At 36.6% G+C, this 23,823-nt stretch overlaps 1 protein-coding gene across 3 annotated transcripts in view; it reads right to left on the bottom strand.

Annotated features, from left to right (window-relative positions):
• Positions 1-23,823, bottom strand: part of stat6 (signal transducer and activator of transcription 6, interleukin-4 induced) — a 27,882-nt gene extending 4,059 nt beyond the window's left edge. Inside the window, exons 1-22 of one of the 3 annotated variants that reach the window (XM_044127918.1) lie at positions 23,735-23,823; positions 23,268-23,629; positions 13,425-13,570; positions 12,517-12,658; positions 12,198-12,272; positions 11,312-11,468; positions 10,767-10,867; positions 9,592-9,740; positions 9,107-9,223; positions 7,921-8,088; positions 7,386-7,473; positions 7,184-7,306; positions 6,725-6,817; positions 5,600-5,803; positions 5,427-5,521; positions 5,212-5,342; positions 4,294-4,443; positions 4,139-4,196; positions 3,135-3,167; positions 1,904-1,942; positions 817-849; positions 384-404 (exon numbers count right to left, since the gene is read on the bottom strand). In XM_044127918.1, coding sequence (XP_043983853.1) covers positions 384-404; positions 817-849; positions 1,904-1,942; positions 3,135-3,167; positions 4,139-4,196; positions 4,294-4,443; positions 5,212-5,342; positions 5,427-5,521; positions 5,600-5,803; positions 6,725-6,817; positions 7,184-7,306; positions 7,386-7,473; positions 7,921-8,088; positions 9,107-9,223; positions 9,592-9,740; positions 10,767-10,867; positions 11,312-11,468; positions 12,198-12,272; positions 12,517-12,658; positions 13,425-13,558 — 2,111 coding nt within the window. In that variant the 5' untranslated portion in view covers positions 13,559-13,570; positions 23,268-23,629; positions 23,735-23,823. Of the gene's footprint in view, positions 1-383; positions 405-816; positions 850-1,903; positions 1,943-3,134; positions 3,168-4,138; positions 4,197-4,293; positions 4,444-5,211; positions 5,343-5,426; positions 5,522-5,599; positions 5,804-6,724; positions 6,818-7,183; positions 7,307-7,385; positions 7,474-7,920; positions 8,089-9,106; positions 9,224-9,591; positions 9,741-10,766; positions 10,868-11,311; positions 11,469-12,197; positions 12,273-12,516; positions 12,659-13,424; positions 13,571-23,267 lie in introns of all 3 variants that reach the window. The other 2 variants (XM_044127924.1, XM_044127933.1) reach the window with 2 other exon arrangements.

The raw sequence follows: 23,823 nt of genomic DNA, 5'->3' as shown, positions 1-23,823 counted from the left end.
TCTTTCCACATGCATAAAAGACAGGCTGCTTCATCAAGCTGTACTAAAGGGAGGCCATTCATTTACCAAATGGTATTTAAAATATTTAAAAATACCAATATTACATGCCTTAATGCCTTGAAGGTTGTTTATAACTGTTTTGTATTATTTCACATATTTTTTTTAAACATCTAAATTATTTTTTGTATTTTTTAAAGTGAATTTTATTATCTATGCCTGCTACAAACATCAATTAGTGTACTGTAAAAAGCACAGTACTGCTACATTAGCCGTAAGGCTGACTGAAGGTTACTTCACAAATTTATTAAAAGCTTAAAGGTTGTGAAATTGTCAACAACAGCAGTGATGTCAAGTAAACAGAACAATCTTAAGGTTACACTTACCCGGTCTCACAGTGTGCGTCCCTGCAAAATGTGGAAGAAATTTAAATACATAGTCAATAGAAGGGAAACAAAACTGTGTAGCACAGTCCAACAACTGCAGCATTAAAATTATAAACTGAAAAACTCCCCAAAAAACTAAGCACTGTTTGTTTGACCAGGTCAGTAACTACTGTAACTTTGAGAAGGTAACACTGAAACACACACACCACACAAGCAGTGGTTGTGTGGTATTTGCTGAACATGCAAAAAAGCCACAGGAAAAAAAAAATCAACATCAATCACACCAACTTTCCAGACCTTTTGACGTCACTCTGAGCGACCACTCAAACAGCCAACTCCTGTTGAGTGACTTCGATATTTAAAATGTCTGATTTTCGTTTTATTTAGCGGGTAATGTTAGACAGAGGCAAAAAAACTCTGAAATAACACTTACATGGAGAGGCCATTCAAGTCTGGTAATGCATCTCTGCAGATGTTAAACCAAGGGAGACATAAAGTTAGTGGAGTAAGAAATGGTAAAACATTAACAAAGAACCAAATACACAAATAATTTTGCTCTGACATAAAACTCCATAAAAATGTGCATGACTTTATATGCCGATGGATATTTAGCCTAAAGTCCTGATCTGTAGTTCTACTCATCTTGTATCCATCCTAGTTAAGACACTATAAAACTACACCCTGCAGTAACATTGTAAACTTAGCACAACTTTTCCTTTCTCAGTGTCTGTTAGCTGGTCGTTTTTTAATTAGCACATGTGGTTTAAGTTGTGTTGGTGGAACCGGAGCAGCATCAGGTTACAGTCTGTGTTTACAAGCAAACGGTATGTACAGCTGAATACATCTATTCATGATCTATACGAACTTATCCTTGAAGGGCCTCCAGTGGTCGTTAGGCAGATAGTTAGATTTATAAATCATCACAGGGCAACATAGAGACACACTGGACAAACAGGAATGCATGCGCACACTCATACTTAAGGATAATTTAGAGAGACCAATTAACAGTCATGATTTTGGACTGTGGGAGGAAGCCTGAGTACCCATACAGTATTCACACATGTATGGGTAAAATGTTGAAACATGCAAGCTTCATGCAGAACCCATGATCTTCTTGCTGCAAAGCAAGTGTTGACAACTGTGCCACAAAATAATTTTTTATTATTATTAAAAATTATTTTCATAGAGACCTGAAAATATCCTAAAAATATATATATTACAGTTAATCCTCAGCAGACTGTAATCCATTAAACTGAGGAATCATTTCACTATCACTGCAGCATCCAGAAAGGAATACAGTGCAAAGTGCAAATCATAAAGCTTTTAATTAAAAGACAGGTGGTTTAATAAATTGAGATTTTCAATGCTTTTAAAGTCTAGCTTCTAGAAGTAAATTTGATCAACTTTCTGTATTGTAGAAACGGAAATCAAATTTGAATTTCCACACAGAAAAAGTGGCCACAGTTCAACAACTGTCTGTGCGAACAGACTGAGAAGCTGGCACATAAAATGACTCTTACAATGCAAAGGTGTCTTCGACATTCAGCGCGTTCAGTTCACTGTACACACAGAAACAGACACACATAACGAACAAGATCATTTTAGCCTTTGTACTGAAGTTTCTTGCTGAACAAATATATGAAAAATTGCAGAAAAATTAAGATACAGGATTATTAAAACCAAGCCATATTGAAAAACAGCATGTGACAGTGAATTAGCCACGGTGTAAACAAACATGAGTTTGTACTGGATCCTTCTCTGTGTACCCGAGAGAGGACTAAGTGATGACCTGTTTGTAAAAAGCTGTGTCAATGATTTTTTTTGTTTTCTTTCTAGTGACGGGAACTGACAAGAATTTTTGCCATACCAATGCCATTATGAGTCCTACTTATTGGTTAGATTCTTTATCAATTTTCTATGTTTTCATCAAGTTAGGAAATAAACTCTTTAAATTTTTTAACTTAAAATATGTGCCATGTTTTATTCAATTCAAGCAAAATTACAACTGGCATAATAAAAGGAATCCCTTTGTCAAACGAACATGAAATGCAACTTTTTACACAGTTTTTGTACAGACAAATTTGCATGTTTCCCTTTCCAGGAAGGATTGTTCAAGACTTAAGGTATATCCATCTATGGAAACACTCTCTCAAATATTATTTATTATTATTTATTTTTGCCTCTGTCATTTTACTCCACCCTGTCTTGATGAATGGATAGCTGAACGAGAGCAAGAGCTTACTCTGAGCCAGCTTTACGCTGGCAGTCCTCATTAACTACAGTCATATTCAATAAATAAATAGAAATAAATAAGTTTTGTCTCATATAGTTATATTTGTATTATGGATATTTAATAACTTAGATGGAGTAGCTTGTCAACAAATAAGCATATTCCCTTTGGGGATCAATAAAATATATTCTATTCTTCTAAATTAGAATATTAATGAAAATTTCATATATTTCAGTAACTCAGCTTACAAGTTAAACAGTTTATACAGATTAGATCCCCACAGACTGATGTTTTAAAGCATTTATTTATTTTATTAACTTGCTAAGCAGTTGCCTAGCAACCTAGCAAACGCTTCACTTTTGTAGAAATTATTTGCATGCTGTGTGGTCAAATGTTTGAGGATGTTGAAGGTATTTCATCCTTTTGTGATCAACCCTCTGCACATGTACCAACTGGCCTTAGTGCGTCACATGATCAGTTTCCTATATGGTTCCCTACTATCAGGGGGCGGCACAACTTACCCACTGACATGACTTCCATCAAGCTCTGGTACCCTACAAACAGATAGATTTTGATATATTTGACACTGGCACACCATAATACATTTTATTTTGTGATACATTATTGAAACATTGTTTAACATCTAATTGAATTAGTTGATACATTTCTAATATTTATCACTTCTCTACACACTGATCCTGCCCATGCATGCGTGCATACGCTAATGAGACATTTTACATCTCCATTCAATGATGAAAGATTAACTGGTTTGAAGCATTTTTGCACATTATAAGAAATGCGGCCATTACTGTGTAAAAGCTTAAAAAATTCAGAAGCTTGTTACGATTTAAGTTTCAGAAAACTCCAAAAATAGCCAAACACCGATTTCCTTTAAATCAAAGCTAAAACACTACCTGTTTAAGAGTTGCTTGTGATTAAAAACAGCCGGAACACTGATTGGTATATTTAATTTGTGTTGGACGATGGTTATTCTTGATGGTTTTGATGATGATATTCAACATCAAATTCAATAAAACAAAATGTTTGTTACTTGTCTAATGGTTGGTGGCAGTGTTGTGTTTTGATCATGTAAAGCACTTTGAACGGTGTTATGACGAAATACAACTTTAGCTTATTCACTGGGGAAACAGAACTTGGTTTACAGGAATCGTCTGGGAAGTTGTTATTGTTCGTCTGAACCTATCGCTTTATCCAAAAATAGAGCTTCAGAGACAAGCTGTGAAAAAATACGCTTCCTTTGATAAGCTGATGGGAACTTCCAGTATTACGTAACTGGTGAATACTAAAGCGATCCACTTTATCTTTTCTTCACTCTCCTGGACTAGCCAGGGAGTCTCATTTTCTTTGCTTGACCATTGAACACAATAATAATCAAAATGCATTTTGATTTGTTCTTGATTGACTAGGTGTTTCAACTTAAAACAGGATTTATTAATCTCCATTACAACTGCCTTCTGCCTTTGCTGAAATGTGTTAATAGAAGAAAAATCTTGACTTTACTTACGTGCCAACGATGGTCTGCAGACTTACGGGAATGTAGCCCGAATTGGTGGGCTGTTGCTCTGTTTCAATCAAGAGAAAAGCAAGTCACCCCTGGTGACTCCACACCAATCAGTTTAAATGAACATACAACTCTTTGGTCACTTTGTACAGTCTTACCTGTGTAGAACTTTTTGAAAGCATCGTTTTTGGGCACATTTGGATAGAGGTACAAGATTTCATTAATGTCTCCAATCCGGTCACCGAGGCAGCGTATCTCAAGATCTTTCCTAGTGAAAGGCTGAATGTTCTGAATCATCGGTATCCCATCTAGAGAAAAAAAATATTGGATCTGTCAGTGAAAATGTTTAAGTATTCAGATTTGTTCATTTTTTTAAAAACATTTGCCATGTTAAAACCAACACAATAGTCCGTCCCCTTAAAGTTGAAGAATTTTATTTTATGGTGTTGTTTGTCTATTTTAATGTTTCTAAAGAAACATCAGCAAAGAGTGGTGTGCTTTTGTCTTCAGCATCTGGAAAGGCGGCTCCATTGTAGAATTACCTTTATTTTACACCTGCAAGCCTTTAGGGGCCATTGATGAGTTCCAGTGGACGCATCATTAGTGGGCCGGACTGAAAAACGATGGACACTCTAGACTCAGAAGTTTTATAAAATATTTTGACCCAGCTGAGGAAATCTAACTGGATTTCTGGCTGTTGGTGAATCCACCAATAGTTTTGAAGTAGCTCAACGGTTTTTGCATGTTTTTTAAAAAAGTGACAGCTTCAGATACAACGTATAGAGCCTGACACATTAGAAGGACAAGCCTCTGCTTCAATAATTTAGCAAAACAATTATGGCTTTTAAAAAAAAAAAATTGAAAGCATAAACATGCAACATCAACAGACATTTCCAATACTGTCTGGATATTACGGTATATTGGTATTAAGGTATTTCTTTTGCTATTCAAGACCAAATTGTGATCTAATTAACTTTTTTTTTCTTTTGAAATTACAACATGTCAGTAAACTGTTTAATCAAATGATACACATGGTTCAAAATAAACATAATTAAAGCTGTCAAGCCAACACTTACTCTCATGAGCTACATAAGCGATGGTGATGCCTCCGATTTCTGAGTCACTGAAGCGAAGGAGGAAAGTCCCGCTGGGAGACTCTTTGAGAATCAGGTGGACATGTTGCTTCCCAATGAAACCAAAAATCAGCCTAGAGGACCAAACAATGGTCATCGTGACTGAATATTATGGGATTCCTTCATTATTGACTGAAAGACAATAAGCATCTTCTCACCCATCACTCCAGTAGGGCTTCAGATGTTTCTTGGTTAGATCCATTGCTCCCTCAAACCACTGCCAGAAAGTGAAATTTCGACCCGCGAGGACCTCCTGTTAAGGTAAAAAACAGCATTTAGACTTGTACGCCAGCTGATGTCTGTGAAAAAAAAGTTACACACCACTGCTTACTTTATTAAACTGGCACCAAGTAACCACAGAATCACTTAAGTCACTCGCATATTCAGGCTGGTCAAAGATCTTCTGAGCTAAGAAGTGCTTGTTGTAGGGGTTCAGGTTGTGATTTGTCCCGACCTCTGAGCAAAATTTAACATTCAGCGTTTCAACCATCATCTTCCAAGTCACACGGTCCGGGACGACAAAGGGCACTCGGTCCTTAAGACAGAAACAGAAAATAAGACATGATATGACAAGAGTATGTAGACCTTCTGGAGGCTGCTGCCCCTTTGAGCAGCAAGCCAAGGCAGAAGTGATTTCTGATATGAACGATTTGGGCAAAGATCAGCCTAGATTTTTAGGCGGTATGAATTCCTCAAAATGCAATGGTAGTACAAATAATTTCATAAATGTTGACTATGAGTTAAATCTTTAATTGTTTTTTCTACACTGTTTATTTTGTATTTGTATTGTATACTTTTAGCTTCATGGTATATAAAGCATTGGGCTTCATATACCATGAATGGGAATGGAAGGTTGTAGTATTATTCTAGTTTGCTTCATGTTTATCCACATTAAAAATTAAAAAGATTTTTGAATCAGACTCAAAGGATTTCAAGGTGATTTAAAAAGGTGTGTCACGATGGAGCATGTCTGCACCCCTCATTGGTGAGGTCGGGGCATTTGGAGAGGTTGTTTGCCCGGGGAACCAAACAGGTTAGAACTACAATGCTATAGTTCACTGTAAATTGTATGGAACTACAGTATCTCCCAACAGAGTTCACTGAGCATACTGTAAAGAAAGTGTTTTTATTTTTTCATGGATGATCACATAAAAAGAGTTAAAAACTAGATTAAAAAGTAGACATTACAGTCCATTCATAGAGATAAAAAAAAACATGCACAGAAACGGAATTTAATATTTTGAATATTTGGTTCCTGCTTGCCTTCCTGGGTAACTAATTATCATTTCTGGGTGGATCGTTCCCTGAGGCAATTGTCAGAAGCAAGACACCAAACATGCTTAAGTTTCATGCAACTTATGATGAACATTCAGAGTGACCATTTTTATGGACCAGAAGAGTTGAGAAATAGAAACATGAAGGAATAATGGAAACCCAATCACAACTTGACACCTACTGGTTCAGCAAACGCACAATCCCAGATGATGGTGGCCACTGCGTTGATGTCCTGACTGCCGTGAACAATGACGACCACAGGCTGAGAGTTTATCTGTAACAACAGATAATAGATGATGTATAGTTACAAAGTTGTAATGTTTATGGCAGTAATGTTTATGAAGTTTAGTGTGTATAGTTTTTTACTTCAGGGAGAGTTTACGCCTTAACTGTCATGAGGACACTGGTTTTCTAATGGACTCATTAGTTAACATGTAAGCATTTTCAGTGTAACAGTTAAGATAGAAACAGTTGCAGTTCTGGATTTGCACAACTTGCTTATGACCCTAAATGTCATCTTAAATGTGGGCTTTTAAAAATTTTAACTCCTTTTTTTTTCATTATTGTGTTGCAGTAATTAAAAAAAAAAAGTGCACCTTCAATATTAGATTGAATGTTTGCTGAAACAACCTATACGTACATGTATCTTGAAAGGAGTCTCATGACCTGTGATGAAAATTTCTGCAAGAAACATCAGCGCAAACTTCTCCTCTGTCACAGATTCAGCTCCCTTTCGGTCCGCTCGCTTTATTTTTTTAATGGACTGTTGAAGAAAAAGATCAACCATTTAAGGCGGAAAATCTGACAAATACGTGACACGCTGAATGAGGAATGTTAAATACCATGTGTCTGAAGTTGGCGTTTGTGGTCTTTGTGGCTGTGTTTCTATCCAGGATTGCTGTGTGGTTTATGAGTTCTCCGACATTGTCACTGTGTATAACAGATTTCAGGTTATTCCCTCCCAAATGCAGCGTATGGTGATTACCATTTCCAAATGAATCTGGAGACCTAAACTTTAATTAGACCTTCTTTTTTTTTTCATTTAATTTCAAATCACCAATAGAAACAAGCACTATTTACTGCATAGTTTGAACAAATTAAAATATTTAAACGAAGAACAGGGGATAGCTCCCGTTAAATGTCCTGCTCAAATGAAGGTTTTTCTGGAAAGCTGGGTGTCAGTGGGAACAGCATGATTTTAAGGTTATTGCTCTGATTCACATTCAGTTTTCTTGGCATAATTTTAAGTGTATGTTTTAATGACATACAACCCAAATGACACAATTTTATATGTTTGCTTCATTACAAAAACATTAGAGAGAAGAGAAACAATAATTAAAAAAAAAACCATCTAGTGCAGCTTTGTATGATACTCACCACAATGCAAGGTTCACGTTTCTGGCTTGGAGTTCATTAATAATTTGTGCCTTCATCGTCACAGGCTGCCCAGACACCAATGATTCCCCCAGCAGATATCTCACAACTGCTGAGAACTTTGACTGAGTTTTAATGACCTGAGGGGGTTGTTTTTCCACAACGAAAGAGCTAAAAGACAGAAATGTAATCAATGACAAAAAAAACCAAACAAACAAAACATGTCTTCTTTACAAAGTGTATCTAGCAAAAATGTGTGTAGAGGAGTGGATGATGCCATACGCACTTTACTGCTCATTGATTTATTTATTCTGGTATTAGAAATAATAATAATAATAATAATAATAATAATAATAATAATAATAATAATAATAATAATAATAATAATAATAATAATAATAATAATAATAATAATGCCCTTTATGTCTCAAATTAAAACCTATATGTATCTATTATGTGCTGGTTGATGAAGTTTTTAACTACCAGGGCCAATGATGTTTTTAATCTTTTGCTCTGCTCTCCTCCACTGGTTCACCAAACGGCTGGGTTTTCTTTACTCCCTTTATTTGTCTTATACGCAAACATGTCAAAGCCACACATATGTTCACATTTGGGGATTATTGCTATTGTGTCTCTTTCAAAGTCAGACGACCCTGATCATGGATCAGCACCAGACTTTGACTGGAAAATAATCAATGCCATCTCCCTCTGTGTCCACGTGCTTTTAGCAAGCAGGTGTAGACACTATATGCAAGAAAGCTTACCAATGTATGCACTCTAAACAGAAATGAAGGAATTTTATTAAGGACAGTAGCTTTATAAGAATGTTTTGTAGTTGTTTTATTGAATCTGTTGTTAATTTTTATGAACTGGTATAGGTTACTTACACTGAAAAAATGAAAAATGCTTTCAACACACCGTCACTGTTAGTCTGCAGCAAACTTGCCAATGGTTCGCTAAACAATATTTCTACTCTGCACAAAAACAGACCACTCAAGAAAGATTAGCCAATTTTAACTAAACCAAACCACCTCCTGTTTTTTATAAGGAGCAGTGGGACCTAATGAGACCCAAAGTGTGGGGCCTATAAGAAGAAGTGGTGTTGTAGAGTTAGGGTTTAGGTTTAGGGGGTGCTGAGCTGAATACTTGATCCTATATCAGAGAATATGAGAGTGTGACAGGTGTGTACCTTTGAATCAGTTCCTGAAGAAGAACTGTCAGTTTTTCTCCGATTTCCTTTGGAAGATCCGGGATCAGCAGCCACTCCTGTCTAAGGTTGTTGTTCACCGCAAACAGCTGTTCGGACCTTACAAACAGGATGAAGATAGAATAAAAATGTTTTTTGTTTTTTTTTAAATCCTAATCTCAAAAAGGGTCATGACAATGTGTGAGATGTTCATCCATCCAGCTCAGGTCACCAGTCTCGCATTAACACAAATACAATCACATAGGGTGTCGAACTCCAGTCAGTCTGCTTTTGGAGAAAAAAAACATTCACTTTTCTAAAGGTGTTTAGAGGTTTCTAAATGCCTTTTTAGAAACCAGGAACTATACATGGCATTATTGAGCTAGAATCTGATATTGTTACGTAATGTCATGCTTTTCACTTTGATAAGAGAAAGAGTCAGCATAGCGCAAAGCACAAAGGCACAAGTAGAAAGGGGAACGTCTCACCAGTTCTGCAGAAGGGTCAGGTCATCATTGAAAGGATATCCTATAACGGATTTGTGCTGCTCCCACCGCCATACATTCATCTTTATGATGAAATTATCCTGACACTGTTTCAGCTTGGTCAGAGTCTCTGTGAACATCCCCAAACATTCCTGCAAACAACCAAATGAATATATTGACACTAACACCCAAAATCCAAATACTGCTCAGTCATGGAAAGGTCATAAAACTAGACAAATATGCTAACAGACTTTACAGCAGAAAAGTAAATTTGTATATGGATAGATGAATATATCAGCAGCAGGTAGTGTATAATTGTGATGTGGAAGGCAAGCCATATTTAAGCATACAAAATCCATCTATTTTTCAAAGGTTTGTTAAAAAAACATTACTAAACAAACAGCATCATGAAGACCAAGAAACACAGCAGAGATGCATTTGTGGAGAAGGGTTGTGTTGTAAAACAAATATCCAAAACTTTGAACATCTACCAGAGCACAGTTCAGTTTGTCACCTGAAAATGGAAAGAGTACATCACAACTGTAAACCTACCGGACATCGATGTCTACCTACACTAAGAAGAAACAGCAATAATTTGAGATTATCCACAGTTTAGCTGGGAAACTCTGCCAACAGAAATACTTTTATTCATGTTTTTAATAAATCTGGTCTTTATTGGGGCAAGAAGAAAGCCACTGTTAAAAGAGAGTCATATGAATGTGTCATTTTGCCTGTTTCCAAAGCAAGAGCATATAGTATGAGTATATGAATTGGTGTGAGTATACAAGTATCAAGTATGTGTTTTGTAAATGAGAACCTTTGCATGGAATGTGGCATATGAATTTGAATCATTCATTAAATTGAAAGATTATAATTTAGTGTGTAATCATCACTGAGTTACAGAAAAAGGTGAAATGTTATAAACCTTCCTGGGACAGTGTTCTATGAACCAAAGATCTGTTGAACTTCCTTGCAAATGCAGGGCTCTTTACCGTAAAACCCATCCCTATAATAAGAGAGCTGTAGCTGTCTCCACCAGATAGCTACATCTTCTCTGTGTGTACTGTAAATTTATGAAGATGTGCATAACAGAAGGACAGAATGCACAAGGATAGTCAAACAATGTTAAACTAAATACCATATATAGTGACTCAATAGGACCGTTAATGTTGTCTCACCCGGATTTGACTGCTTTGAGTTATCTTGAGCTGCTGGATTTTCTTCGAGATCTTCTGTAGTTCTCTGAGTGAATGTTCTGATGGAGTCTTTGCATGAATGGCTGTGCATGCAAACAATTAGCATTAGCATGTGTGACACACTGAACACACAATACCGCTGCATTTCCGACAAATACATTTCAGTGCCCTTTACGTAGGTGTCAAGATAACATTTTTGGATAAAAATAAAAGCAAGACCCTGAGCACTTCTCCTGTTTTTGCTTTTTAGCGTTAACATTATTGACTGGAATGTGGGAAAACTTTGGCACACTGGATTCAAGCAGATCAAAGGGGCAAATGGAAAGGCACACAAATATAACTGTTAATATATGTGGCTTATAATACTTGATATGCTTCATGAATTTGTTAATTACACTTTTTATGTAGATATAATGAGGATATTAAAGTGATTCATACAACGTTTTTGAGAAAACTGCTGAAAATACAAAATCCCAGTGCTTCGGTGAATTATACACCAACACAGCTGAAAAGCAAATAGTACTTACCTTGCATAGCTTCGTAGTTTACCATCTCCCAGTTGATGTCCTCTTTACAGCTGTGAATTTTTTTTCTGCGGTCCTGGAGCTGAAGCACTGTATTCTTCATGAAACTCAAATCCTCAAAGTTAGGAGTCCTTAATTCTGTCCCTTTTTGACCGACCCTCTAACACAGAACATTGTTATTTTAACTTGCAGAGAACTGGAGAGCATCAAAAGCACTGTATTTTTCGGACTATATGCCACTCCTTTTTTCCTACACTTTGAATCATGCAGCTTTTCTGTGGATTTTTCTTTAACCACTAGGGGGCTCTTTAGCAGGAAGAGAATCATTGGAAGACAAAATTGGAAATCAATCAGAAGAAAGCGCTAATTTTAATTTAGAATAAGCACGTGCTAGCAGCAGGCATGATGGATAAATTTCTTCAAACTCATATGATGCAGCTTTTAAGTTGAAGGCTATCGATCTGGTAGTACAGGAGGGAAATAGAGCCGCTGCACGTAAGCTCCGCGTGAACGAAACCATGGTCTATATATATATATATATATATATATATATATATATATATATATATATATATACGTACGTTTCCAGTTTTTTTGGGTTTTTTTATTTGTAGTTGCGGCTTATAATATGGTGCGCTCTATAGTCCGGAAAATACGGTAACTTGCAAGTCAATTTCTTTGACAAATAACAGGCAGCTTCTGGTGATTTGATTTGTACTTGAGAACATACACTGCTTAGCCAAAGAAAATGAGAATACAGAAAATACTAAAATTAGGTTGAGAACTGTTCAATGAATTATTAAAAACTGTAAGGAAAGTGGGGGATATTTTGCATCATCTTAAGGATCATCACAACTATTCTAAACAAGAAATATAAAAGGTCTCTTACCTCACAGAGTATCATCTTCTCCTGCCTGAGAATGTTTCTTATCTTCACAGCAAACTCCATAGCTGGCCGAGTCATCTGTAAATGCAGCTCTGATTTTCAATATGCAATGTATCAGGTCTACCTGATATTTGTGGCGCATGTCTTTAAGCATTTTGCTGAAATGTTTACAGACATATCCAGCAATGTCTAATTTAACCCTTCTGTATGAAAATCACATGAGAATATTTTTCTTACCACTGTTTTTTTTTATCAAATGTTTCACTTTTTTTGCTCAGTTTTGGGGTTTTTTTTAACAGAAAGAATCTGATTATCCACCCACCAAAATCTTTGTTATCTGCAACAGCTTCATCCTCTCCACTATATTCTGCTGCTCAGCAACCGATTCTAAAAGGAGGACAGCGTCGTTCAGTAAAGCCTGCGCGAGCGGCTCTTTGTCCGGCTGGTCTGGGCTGAAGCCTTCCCTGTGAGGACGCAACCACACACATACAGATAGAAAATGTAAGCACACACTAATGGATCCATTATCACAGACAACAAGCAAACTGCACTACGGCTCCTTGTAAAAGCATTCCTTCCCCTGTAACTGTTTCACATTTTGTCAACCATGAATTTCATTGTGTTTTGTTCTTTAGATATTTTGATGCACCAACAAAATGTAGTGCATAACAATGAAGTGAAAATCAGCTAACTCTGGAGAAGCTAATGTTTCTCTTTCATCACCCTCTAGATTTTCTAACTCAAGTTTTTTTATTTTCTGCCGTATTTCCCTGTTGTCATAGTAAACGCCCTTTTTAAACTTAACAGGACTTCACTATAATTTCTGTAACTACTTGCCATGCCAATAAGTTAAGGTAGATAGTCATGTCTTTTTCGATTTGCTGTGGTGCCACTCTCTTCCTATACTCAGATTATGGCACTCAGTGAGAAAATCAGGATCTGGATTACTGTTTTTTTTGGGTTTTTTTTTTTTTTAAGCGTCTCTGTAACTTTATCCCTGATCTGTATGGTGCTGTCCTTGGTCTTCATTGATATTCTCTGAAGAAACTTCTGAAGCCTTCACAAAACAGATGCACTTAGATTAAAATAAACACACAGGTTGACTCTAAAAAAATATATTGAAGTTTTATGGCTGTTAAATGTGGAAAGCCCAAGAGGTTGTACTTTTGTAAGATACTGTACATACTGTATATGCTGTTATGAGCATGCATCTCTGCATCAGTGTCTTACCAATCTTTTTCTTCCATCCATTGGCAAAGATAATGCCTGATTTCAATCGGGAAGGTGTCTGGCGGATAGAGCGAGTTGATTCGCTCATCGTCCATGTTAGTCAGGACGTAACTCATCTCCAACCACTGAGCCATAATTAGGCAGTTCTGGAAAACAGAATATAACAAAATTAAGTGTTATATGTTTAGTCACCTCTTAAATGTTAATCACATATAAGTATGTGATTAGATGGTTCACCTGGAGCAAAAAGTTAGTTTTAAGATATAAACAAAAAACTTCAGAGGTGATAAAATTGCTGCAACGCAGAAATGCTACCCACAGAAGATACTTAAATGACTCCATTTTCCACTCCTCCCTTAAACAATTTGAAGCCTCCTTAGAAGGACGATAAGACAAAGAAATCTATTTCTACTACCTCCCTATGAAAATATTTTCACCTTATGAACAGATCTGTTCATATTTTTTGTTCTTTTGTTTTGTGAGGGACCCACTGCAAGCCACAAGCAATAGGTAGAGTCAAAACGGTATTTAATAAATAAAAAGAACCGAAGTTACAGAAAAAACTGAGACAAGTAACTGTGGGTGGATGTACAGGGAAGAAATCACCAATAAATGACTCAAAACAAAACAAAGATTAGCCACATTTCTGAAAGTCATCTTTAGTTTCACCACACAGGGATAATTACTGCCAGACCATTGGGCTCATGAAATCAAATCTAACCTATAGCAGAATCTGACAACATGAAGTAAAAATATATCAAATAGCACGACATCTTGCTCCGATCTAAATACATTTAAGAACAATTAAGAAACAAATTCACTGTCATAAATCAGTCTTGAAAAGGATAGAAGAGACATTTCTAAGGGTGTGAGAGCAATTATCCACTAACGGAAAAAACAGTGGAAAATCTACCACAGAGTGGCCTGTCTGCAAAAATTACCCCAAGAGCACAACAGTAACTCAACCAGGAGGCCAAAGAAGAACGCAGAACAAAATCCAAAGCATTACAGCTTTCATTTGCCTAAATTATAATCAGAGTTCATCATTCAACAATAAATAACAGACCGGGGGAAAAATAGCCTCTGAGGAAAAAAAGCACCAAGATTCAATTCACATTTCCTATAAACAAAAACGTGTTGTTGCACACCAAAATGTTTGGGAAAATTAGCTATAGACAGACAAAAGTGGAACATTTTTTACAATTAAACTAGTTTAATGAGTATTTTGCTAATTTTTTGGGCTGTGAATTTGTATGTATCCCAAACTAACATCTGAAAAACATGATGCTCATTCCATTGCAGATGTAGTCACTGATGTTGCCAATCTGTTGCTGGCAACATGTCAGTGCAGAACATCCTGTAAGCTTTATCAGCTTTGAAGAAAGAGGGGGGAACTGCTCTGTCACCTCTTTGCTTTAAGGCGTCCTATTAACAAACATTTATGATAACACAGGGTGAAGTCATGATTCTGATAGGATTGTTAATATCCTATTAACAATCCCTTTCTATTTTTAAGGTAAACATGCTCGATTCTGAGTAATTATTAAAACTCCTATTCTTAAAATTCTAGGATTTAAGGATAGGAGTAAAGCCAACACTGCTGTCAAGGCATCTGATATGCAGCTTGTGTTGAGTCAGAGTAAATGAATAAGCACATTGTCATTCTTTTCAACTTAGAATGTTGTGAGAATCTAAGTCTTCTATGAAATATTACTCAGTTTGTATATTTCTGGTTAAGCTAAATGAGGAAATACTCTCACATCAAGTGCCTTTACAAGCAACAACATCATAGAAATATGACTCCAGCATGCATTGATTTCAGACACTGGCAAATAACTGCAATCTGACACCAGTAGATAGCATCCAGTGTAACAAATTACATTTGGAAATCACCTAATTTTTAAATGAACCTGTGGGTGACTTCAGTGTCTCATGAAGCCAAGAAACACAGCAGGTACAAAGACAATATTTAGTATTTAAAATAATTGAGGATCGGTGATAAGACTTGAACAGAATCCAGTCTGACTAAGTTGACCTGTTTTACATTGAATGGAAAAAGATTTGTGCGATGATAAATGACAAGCCTGTGATTTTGTATTGACTCAGTACTCACTGACTACAAATCAGTGACGCACTTTTCAGATTTCATATCATCACCTTCTTAAAATAATGACTTATAAGTAATTATTTTTCCAAAAGCAATTTTCTTTTTTGCCTAAATCATCTTTTGGCAAAGAGAGGTGCTGATTTTAAACTATATATGTATATATATATACATATAAAGGGAAACTACTACAATCGCAAACTACTTTGTGCTGGTCTATGACTTAAAATCCCAATAAAACAAATTAGTGTCATGTATAAAAAATGTTGTACGTTTTCAGGAACGCTGTTGCTTTTGCAAGGTTTTATGCTTGGACTAACTTTATCCACTTCTAAGCATGTCAGTTTCACACGACACGAAATAACAAGAAATAAACAAGCTCCATCCTCTTCTGGCTGTATGAAACACGATTAGTTATTTTCGACCAAACAGAGCCTGGTATTGTGACGTAAGCTGGTGTTTAAAGTGCAAAGCATATGTGACATTATAATGCAAGTTTAAACTAGAGCAGAAGCTGTAAGTTGCTTGGTCGTTTAGAATTTGGTTGAGTTATTACACGTAATAAAAAGCACTGACTGCTTTCTTTATCTTCCAACTGCTCTGACCGTTTTCCCATGTAGACGATAATTCAATTACATGGTATTACAACATTCTGGGTAACGTTCCACAACACAATGAAGGGTGATGACAGTATTTATAACATTATCCTGTTGGTTGCGCAATTAACTACATACGGAACTTCAGGATATCCTCAGACGTGTAAGAATATTTTTCCACATACAGTAGGAAAATCTGGCTATCAACATACATCCAGTTAGCCCAATCACTCATGCAAATCTTTAACTTTATATGTTTCATCATAGGTTTTTCTGTGTTGAACTCAGAATGAAAATCATCCCAAGCATCAGTAATGCCACGTTAACTGCTCCACTGAGAAGGAAACTCATTAGCGGTAGAGAGCGGAAGTCGGAGCTAATTTGCCAACTGCAGTTCGAGTTGTTGTGCAACAATAAGTCGGTCTGGCTAAGAATGGCTGAGAGCACCAGATCAACAGGACAATGCCAGCCAAATAGTTCTCAGTTTTACTGCTTACTAATAAGTGCCTCATAACACGTCAATTTACAGTTGAATAAAAACCCCTAAAATTTCAAAAGCAGAAGAATCGTAAGGGGTGAAATATTTATTTGCATTGCTACAAAAGATCTCGATATGTAACCTCTTCTATGTTAACAAGTACAACTTCAAAAATTACAGTTCTGCAACATTTTAGTGTAGTTCTCTGTTGTGATTGATACTTTTCAGGTGGGCCACTACCAGTACCATATTGCACTCTCAATACAGCAACATAACATCTGGTTCAAAGTTAAGGCGGATCTCGAGGAGAGTAGAAATACCACAGGTTGGAATGTAGACCTTTTTCTTTGTCCTTGTGTTTTAACTGGACCAACTCCAAATCAAGTTCTGGCGCCATGTTTTTGTTTTTTTTTTTGCTTGTTTTTCACCGACTAAAATGCTTCATTGTTCTGTGTCACTGGGGTGAATAGGTCTGGCAGATAAACCGAGAGAATCAACCATATATCACTCAGCACCAACACTACGGTACTAAAACAATGTGTCCTCAATTTGAAGGTGTCACATCAAAATAATCTAATATTCACTAAGCAAAGTGCCAAATAAAGAGAAAGTGGATCCAAATGGGGCAGGAAGGTAGAATAACTCACAAAATGTTCACAAAGCAGGTGGCGCCGCTTTCAGGATGTGGAAGTTGTTTGAATTCTGTAAATATAATGTGAACAACCTCCTTCAGCAGAGCCCAATATTAGCATTAATACTTTGGTGGTCTGACCAAGTTATACTTATTTATAAACAATTCCTTATCAAAAATGATGAAAATCTTAGATTTCCTGATGAGCTTTATATCTTGCATAGGGTGAATCCCCTTCAGCTGAACAAAACACACATCCTTATGTTAAATTAGACTCTCCACTCACAGTGTATAGACTAACAGGATGAAAATTATAGATTAAAGCAAATCTCTGAGTATTTAACATTTTGCCTCTTTTGCTGAATATTGCACATATGGCTAGAGAATGTAATCAAGATCAATAAATAATAGATCTAGCAGAATATTCAAAATTCAATATGTAGAATATAGACTTAACTCCAGTGCGGAATTGCACTTTGGGAGCATTTTGGGAGATATACGCAGATGGCAGGCTTTTGCTGCTCAGCCTCTGGCAGGGTGGGTGGCATCAACTAACTGCCTCAGTCTTTGGTTACCTAGCAACAATCTGTTGCCAAGTAACTTGCACAGCAACTCCTTAAAAATAAACAACAGTGAAATGGAGTGAAAACTAAAAGAGGAAAAATTACATCACTATTTTGGCAGTATTCCAGATATTGACAAGTAAAAACTAATCAGTAATTATTTAGCTATCGACAATTATTGATATTGACTGATATGAAACGCTTATATTGTGATAAGATTTTCAGCCATATTGTCCAACACTAGCTGCACTACAGCCACAATGTTTAACCTAAATTTTACGGATATTTATCTCTCTTTTTCCAAAATGAGGCTTAGCAACTCAGCTACTAAAAAATATAAATCTGATGTGGGCAACAAAAGCAGTCTTAGATCACCCAACTGGCCAAGTATATTATTCCTAGCCAGAGAGTGAATGCAAAATAAAACATTTTACTATAAGTTGCATCCAAGCAAAAACTGCGACGACAACTGCAATGTGGTGTATTGTCCAGCTCTAAAATATTTACACGCACCACACTACTTGTGCAAAACAATCACTTTCTAAAACATGTTTCAAACATTTTGAATCAGGATCCATTAAATAAATTAAAAAAATAGTAATAATGAGATCATATTTTAATATAGTGCCCACTCAAAGGGGGGTTTAGAGTTGCTTCAGATTAACAAAAATGCAGTGAGATAATTTCACCCCCTAACTTTAATAAGCACCAGATGTAAACATGGGTTGTGTTTGTGCATTTGGCTACAATAGTAAGTACAACAGAGGCTTTGACCATCTCTCAGCTCATCACTGTTGACGGGTTGTGTTGGTTGCTTACTCATGGTCCGTTCAGCACTATCTTGGGTACCCCATACTCGCAGAGAACTTAGAAAAGCTTAGAAAGGCAGATTTTACTAATTTCCCTTTTGAACATAGTTTCCCCATGTTAAACACAAAATGTTGCATTTACAGGAGTGTCAAAACCATTTCAGATAAGCTTCTGAGTAGATGTGAGGAAAGAGTAGAAGAGGAGGAAGTTCCTTTGATGTCATGACTTGCTGAAAACATGACAGGTAGCAACTAGCAGCATTACGCAGGAATCTCAGTCCCTCTCCTTATGGGCAAATACCTTAAGTTCCTTAATAATCCATGATGCAAACACCTTTTATAAAATTCCAGCTGAAGATTTTTTATGGACTTAAAGTCCTGGGACTTTTCTGGTATCCTCCAGGCCAGTTGCATTATTTAATTTCCCTTTGGGCTCAATAAAGTATTTTCACAGAGGATTTCTGATTTTGATGGTTCACTGAATAAGGCTGTAGCGTAATAGGTGGAAAAAGAGAAGCGTTTTAAATACTTTCCAGGTGCACCTTATCTCCCACAAAGCCAGTGAGTTGTGAAAGCTTGCTGGTTACACTGAAAACACCAGTGCAGAGAGCAGAATCAAAGAAGGGTGGCATTTGAATTACTCACTTTGACGATAGATGAAAGTGACACTTGAGAAATAAAGATACAGTTGTTTTAAGATATTGTTTCACTGAAAAATACATTCCTGTCCTGTCTGTTGTTCTCAGTTCTGACAGATGTCTCCATGAGCGTCTGCGTCATTCAACAGACTCACAGGTGTTGCCTTAAAGAGCAAATAACTCAGACGGCTTTCATAACTACCTGGCAAACAGACGTATACACCTCAGTACCTCAGGCATATATATATTTTCAAATGTATTGGGAATGAATGAGGTTCTTATGGAATTAACAGCTGAAAAAAACTAAATAGCAAAAGTGCAATGCCAACTGCACTGTCATCTGTTGGACTTTGAACATCAGCATGAATTAGATTATGACTAACTCGCAGCTCTACGGTGTAGAGATGGAGGAGAATCTGGACACCTCAGCATTTTGACTGATAAGACTTTGAATTACAGCAACAGCAGTGCAGAAAATTACTGATGTATTATAACTTTTAAAAATGTTAGTCTACTCTATACCAGTTTCCTGTCCTCTGTTTAAGGAAATATTTCAAACCTGCATTTTGTCAAATTCAGGTAAAGCATATTGATGAATAAAAAACACATTTCACCTCATATGTCACGCTGACGTACATAATGCCAAATTATCTCCATCACTCAGTTTGAACATTGTTACATGACATGCGATATCTGATATTGCTTTGTTATTTTTCTATCTTATTTTATGTTTTCTAGTCTTTATTGCACTTCTTGTTCCAGTTGTTGTTCTTGCATGTTGGTTTTTAACCGCACAGCGACCTTGAGTGTCCTGAAAGTTGTTTTAAAGTAAATGCATGAGCAAACTAAAACAAGCTAAAGTGTACATTTTGTGAGCTGTTCTTTCTCTTATTTATATATATATATATATATATATATATATATATATATATATATATATATATATATCCACTTTAGTGTAATCCACCTAAAGTGGATTACACTTTAGGTCAAATATATATATATATATATATATATATATATATATATATATATATATATATATATATATATATATACTAAAGTGTAAAACTGAACCAGCAGAATGTATTGCCAGAAACATACGGCTTTCTCCACAAAGGTGTTAAACGTGTTAGACATACCAATGCAGCTTTGCATACATAAATTAAAAGGGTGAAACAAACATAAAAATGGTCTCTGTTGCTTTGCAGAACTTATATAATCACTTTAAATGTATAAAGAGCTGTCTGTACTTGAACTAAAAATAGGTTAGTACATGAAAAGTGCTGCTCCTAAAACTGCCCAGACAGGTTTTTGCGTCTCAGAAAAGTTCTGCCAAGAAAAAAATTGTTCATTATACAATTTAAAAAAAACAAAACCACATCCTACACGGTGTTCAACAGCAACAACAAAGTCAGTCGTGTTTTTCTTCCTCCTCCTGGATTACACTTTAGGTCAAATGTACATGCATTTATATAAGACGGACATGAATGTCACATTAGTTTGGGGCTTTTAGTAATTTATCAGATTTTATTGTTGTTGTTTTTTTTTTTCATTATTCAGTTACATGTAGCTTCAGCTATTCCTGAAAACAAAAAGTTGGATGCTCAGGACATCATTTATTCTACAAATTGCACACAGTTTTTCTATATTTTGTTTTAGAAATACTTTTCACATTGAAATCCAGAGTTTTGTAAACATGAAAATAATTAGGTTGACTCTGTTTTGGGGACTGCCCTGGCAGAAGGATTCTTCATCAAATGAACTGTGTACTTCCTCTTCATCAGACTTTATACAACAACAGTGTCTTTAATCAGAAGCGTCCTCAGAGCCGCTGTAACTCCACCATGAAAGATCCTTCCTGCCCACAGCCATCAGAATCCTTTGCAACTCTGAAGAAACCTAGATAATATAAGCTATAACACAATTTAATTTCCACTTGCAGTTAAATCGTTTGTAACTAAATTAACAGTTTCGTAACATATGGGCTGAGGCTGTTCTTTAAACTCTCATGTCTCTGAAACAGGAGATTTAATAATAATTCATTGTGTGAGATCTATTAAGAAATGGATAAATATGAATAAAGACTGCTTGCTGTAACTTGTGATTATCAAACTGTAGAGGTTCAGGAGTGTGTTGAGGCAACACCTTAAACACACTTAAAACATATCCTGTGGTCCAATTACAAAGTAAAAGTGTTTGGTCATGATGACCATTTTTACATATGGTAAGAACAAAGGAAGCTTGTAAGAACACCCTCTCAACTATAAAGTATGAGAAGCATCCACTCTCACAGCATGGTGCTGAGGGAGTGGATGAGGGTTTTCATACAGGAGGAGCTGGTGCAAATCACAAAATAGCAAAATAACAATCTTCGGATATATTGACACAACATCTCCAGACATAAGCCAGGAAGTTACAACTTGGTTGCAAATGGGTAGTAACCCTGAGTATATTACCAAACTAGTGGACTTAAGGAAATAAAGTGAATGAATTGGCCATCACAAAATGCATAGGCCAATCTGAAAGGCCATGTGGTCAACAAACCTGACGGATTCAACCCTTGTTGTTCTCTCAACTGGTTGGCTCTTTGGCTTTTTATACCTTTTCAGTTTTGGTCATCTGGCAACAGTAAACTTGATGCAGTTGACACCCTGGCGCCCTGGGTGGAGAGCCATATGGCCCATTTAACAAACCACCACTTGCCACTGAATGTATGAAGCATAGCACAAGAACAGTTCGTCCTCTCTCTTACATGTTGCTGCACACTCCTAGTCAGCAGGCTGCTTTACATTCCGATGTATCTCACTTACAAATATGAGAAACTGAGTTGTTTTATTGGACTAAACAACAAAGGTTGCATTAATCAGCCCAATAAGCACCAATCATGTTTTTATTCCACATTTCTATTCACACTCTCTGTTCATAAATATAAAATGAATGATCTAACAGGTAATTAGATCCATGTTACAAATGGGTATTATGGTTCTAATTACCCATTGTGTGATATTTTTATGCAGGGAGTCAATGTCCTACAATGAACAACATGTTCTCATTGTACAACACTGTTGTTGTACAACAATTTATCTCAGAAGCTTTATTTATCTCCTGAGATAAATAAAGCAAATAAATAAATAAAAACACCATTTACATAGGCCTATATAGAGGCTTCTGTTAGATAGATATAAGGGACTAAAAATGATAGCGCTTGGACGTGCTTTCTGAATTTAAATATCAGCAGAGCCAACAGTGATAATCCAGATCAGTCAAAAATTGTGATTTTATTAAATTTGAAAGAGAAAACAAGAGACTTCCGTCTTCCTCTTTGCTGCGGTGCAGAGCAGGAACAGCTGTGGGGGGAGCCCACCAGATTCATCCAGGACTGTGAAACATTTTAGTGCCTCAGTAAGAGGCGCTAATGTCCGCCATCATGTTTACGTGGCTTTACAGCTTGACTTGGTTTTATTAGGCAAACACTATATTCAAGTTTGACAGACTAACAAGCTGGTGGCTGCCTTCGTTTCATAACTCCGCATATTTAGAGCAGCTGCGCTCATAGTGAGCGGTTGTTTACTCAGGATTACAACAGACCTGCTATGGTATGATATGAAGTGCATTAGCAGCGAATCTGGTTAATGTCAGTGTTACGGCTACATAAACATCGCTAAGCTGTGGAGCAGCAGAATCCAACGCGACCAGGAGCAAGGCACGGGTGGAAGTGAAGCGTAACTTGAATTAGCCATAGGAACTTATTTGTGAAAAGACAACACTTGGTCATGTTTAAAGGGAGGGAAGTTGATTAGATGCGAAGGAGATAAAGAGGTATTTCACGCTGACACTTTGTTTATTAGGTTCTTGTTGCAACAAGTAGTTGTTTTGCAACCACAACATGGCACGGACGCAGCCAGCGTCCCTCATTACGCTTAGCACACATACATAACGAGCCCCCCGCACCTTACGAGGCCCCGCGTTTTAACGCACAAATGCCACAGGTACAACACATCCTCTCCGCATTTGAGCTTACCTTTTATAAAGCTTACGTGTAGAAACAGTTTTCGTCGTCGCCTTTTCCTTCTCTCCCTTCTCAAAAAATCTCCTACACGCCGACCATCCTCCTTTTCTAGTACTTCTGCATCAAGAACTCGCTTTAAGATCCGACGTCGTTTCCTTCTGTAAAAAGTGGGTTTTCTTCTTTCTTTATTTCTGACGTAGAGAAAGTTGACTTCGAGAACAGGGTAGAGAACTTTCAGCAGTGCAGAAAAGCAGCCGAGGTTCACTTCCCTATTGCGCACATTGTGCCATTGAGCGGGGCTGCGTGCGTTATTTCCTGCCTTCACGTTCAAAGCAAGCCCTCACTTGAACGTCTTGTCATTACAAACATCCCATCTGTTGTGAAGCAACGTAAAGAATCCGTTAAGAGACACTTCGAGATCTTACAGCTTAGTTTATAGCGGTGTCCACCTGCCGCCTCTTTTAAACAACAAACCTCACCTCTGATTTAATGAGTCACAAAAAAAAAGAAAGTAAACAGGACATGAAGTGCAGTAGGGATTAAATAAATGTCCCCGTTGAAACAGAAA

Source organism: Gambusia affinis, linkage group LG01, assembly GCF_019740435.1.
Source record: "Gambusia affinis linkage group LG01, SWU_Gaff_1.0, whole genome shotgun sequence".
In the NCBI taxonomy this organism is placed as follows: Eukaryota; Metazoa; Chordata; class Actinopteri; order Cyprinodontiformes; family Poeciliidae; genus Gambusia; species Gambusia affinis.
Note: the sequence above shows the minus strand (reverse complement) of the source record. Positions and strands in the feature narration are given on the sequence as shown.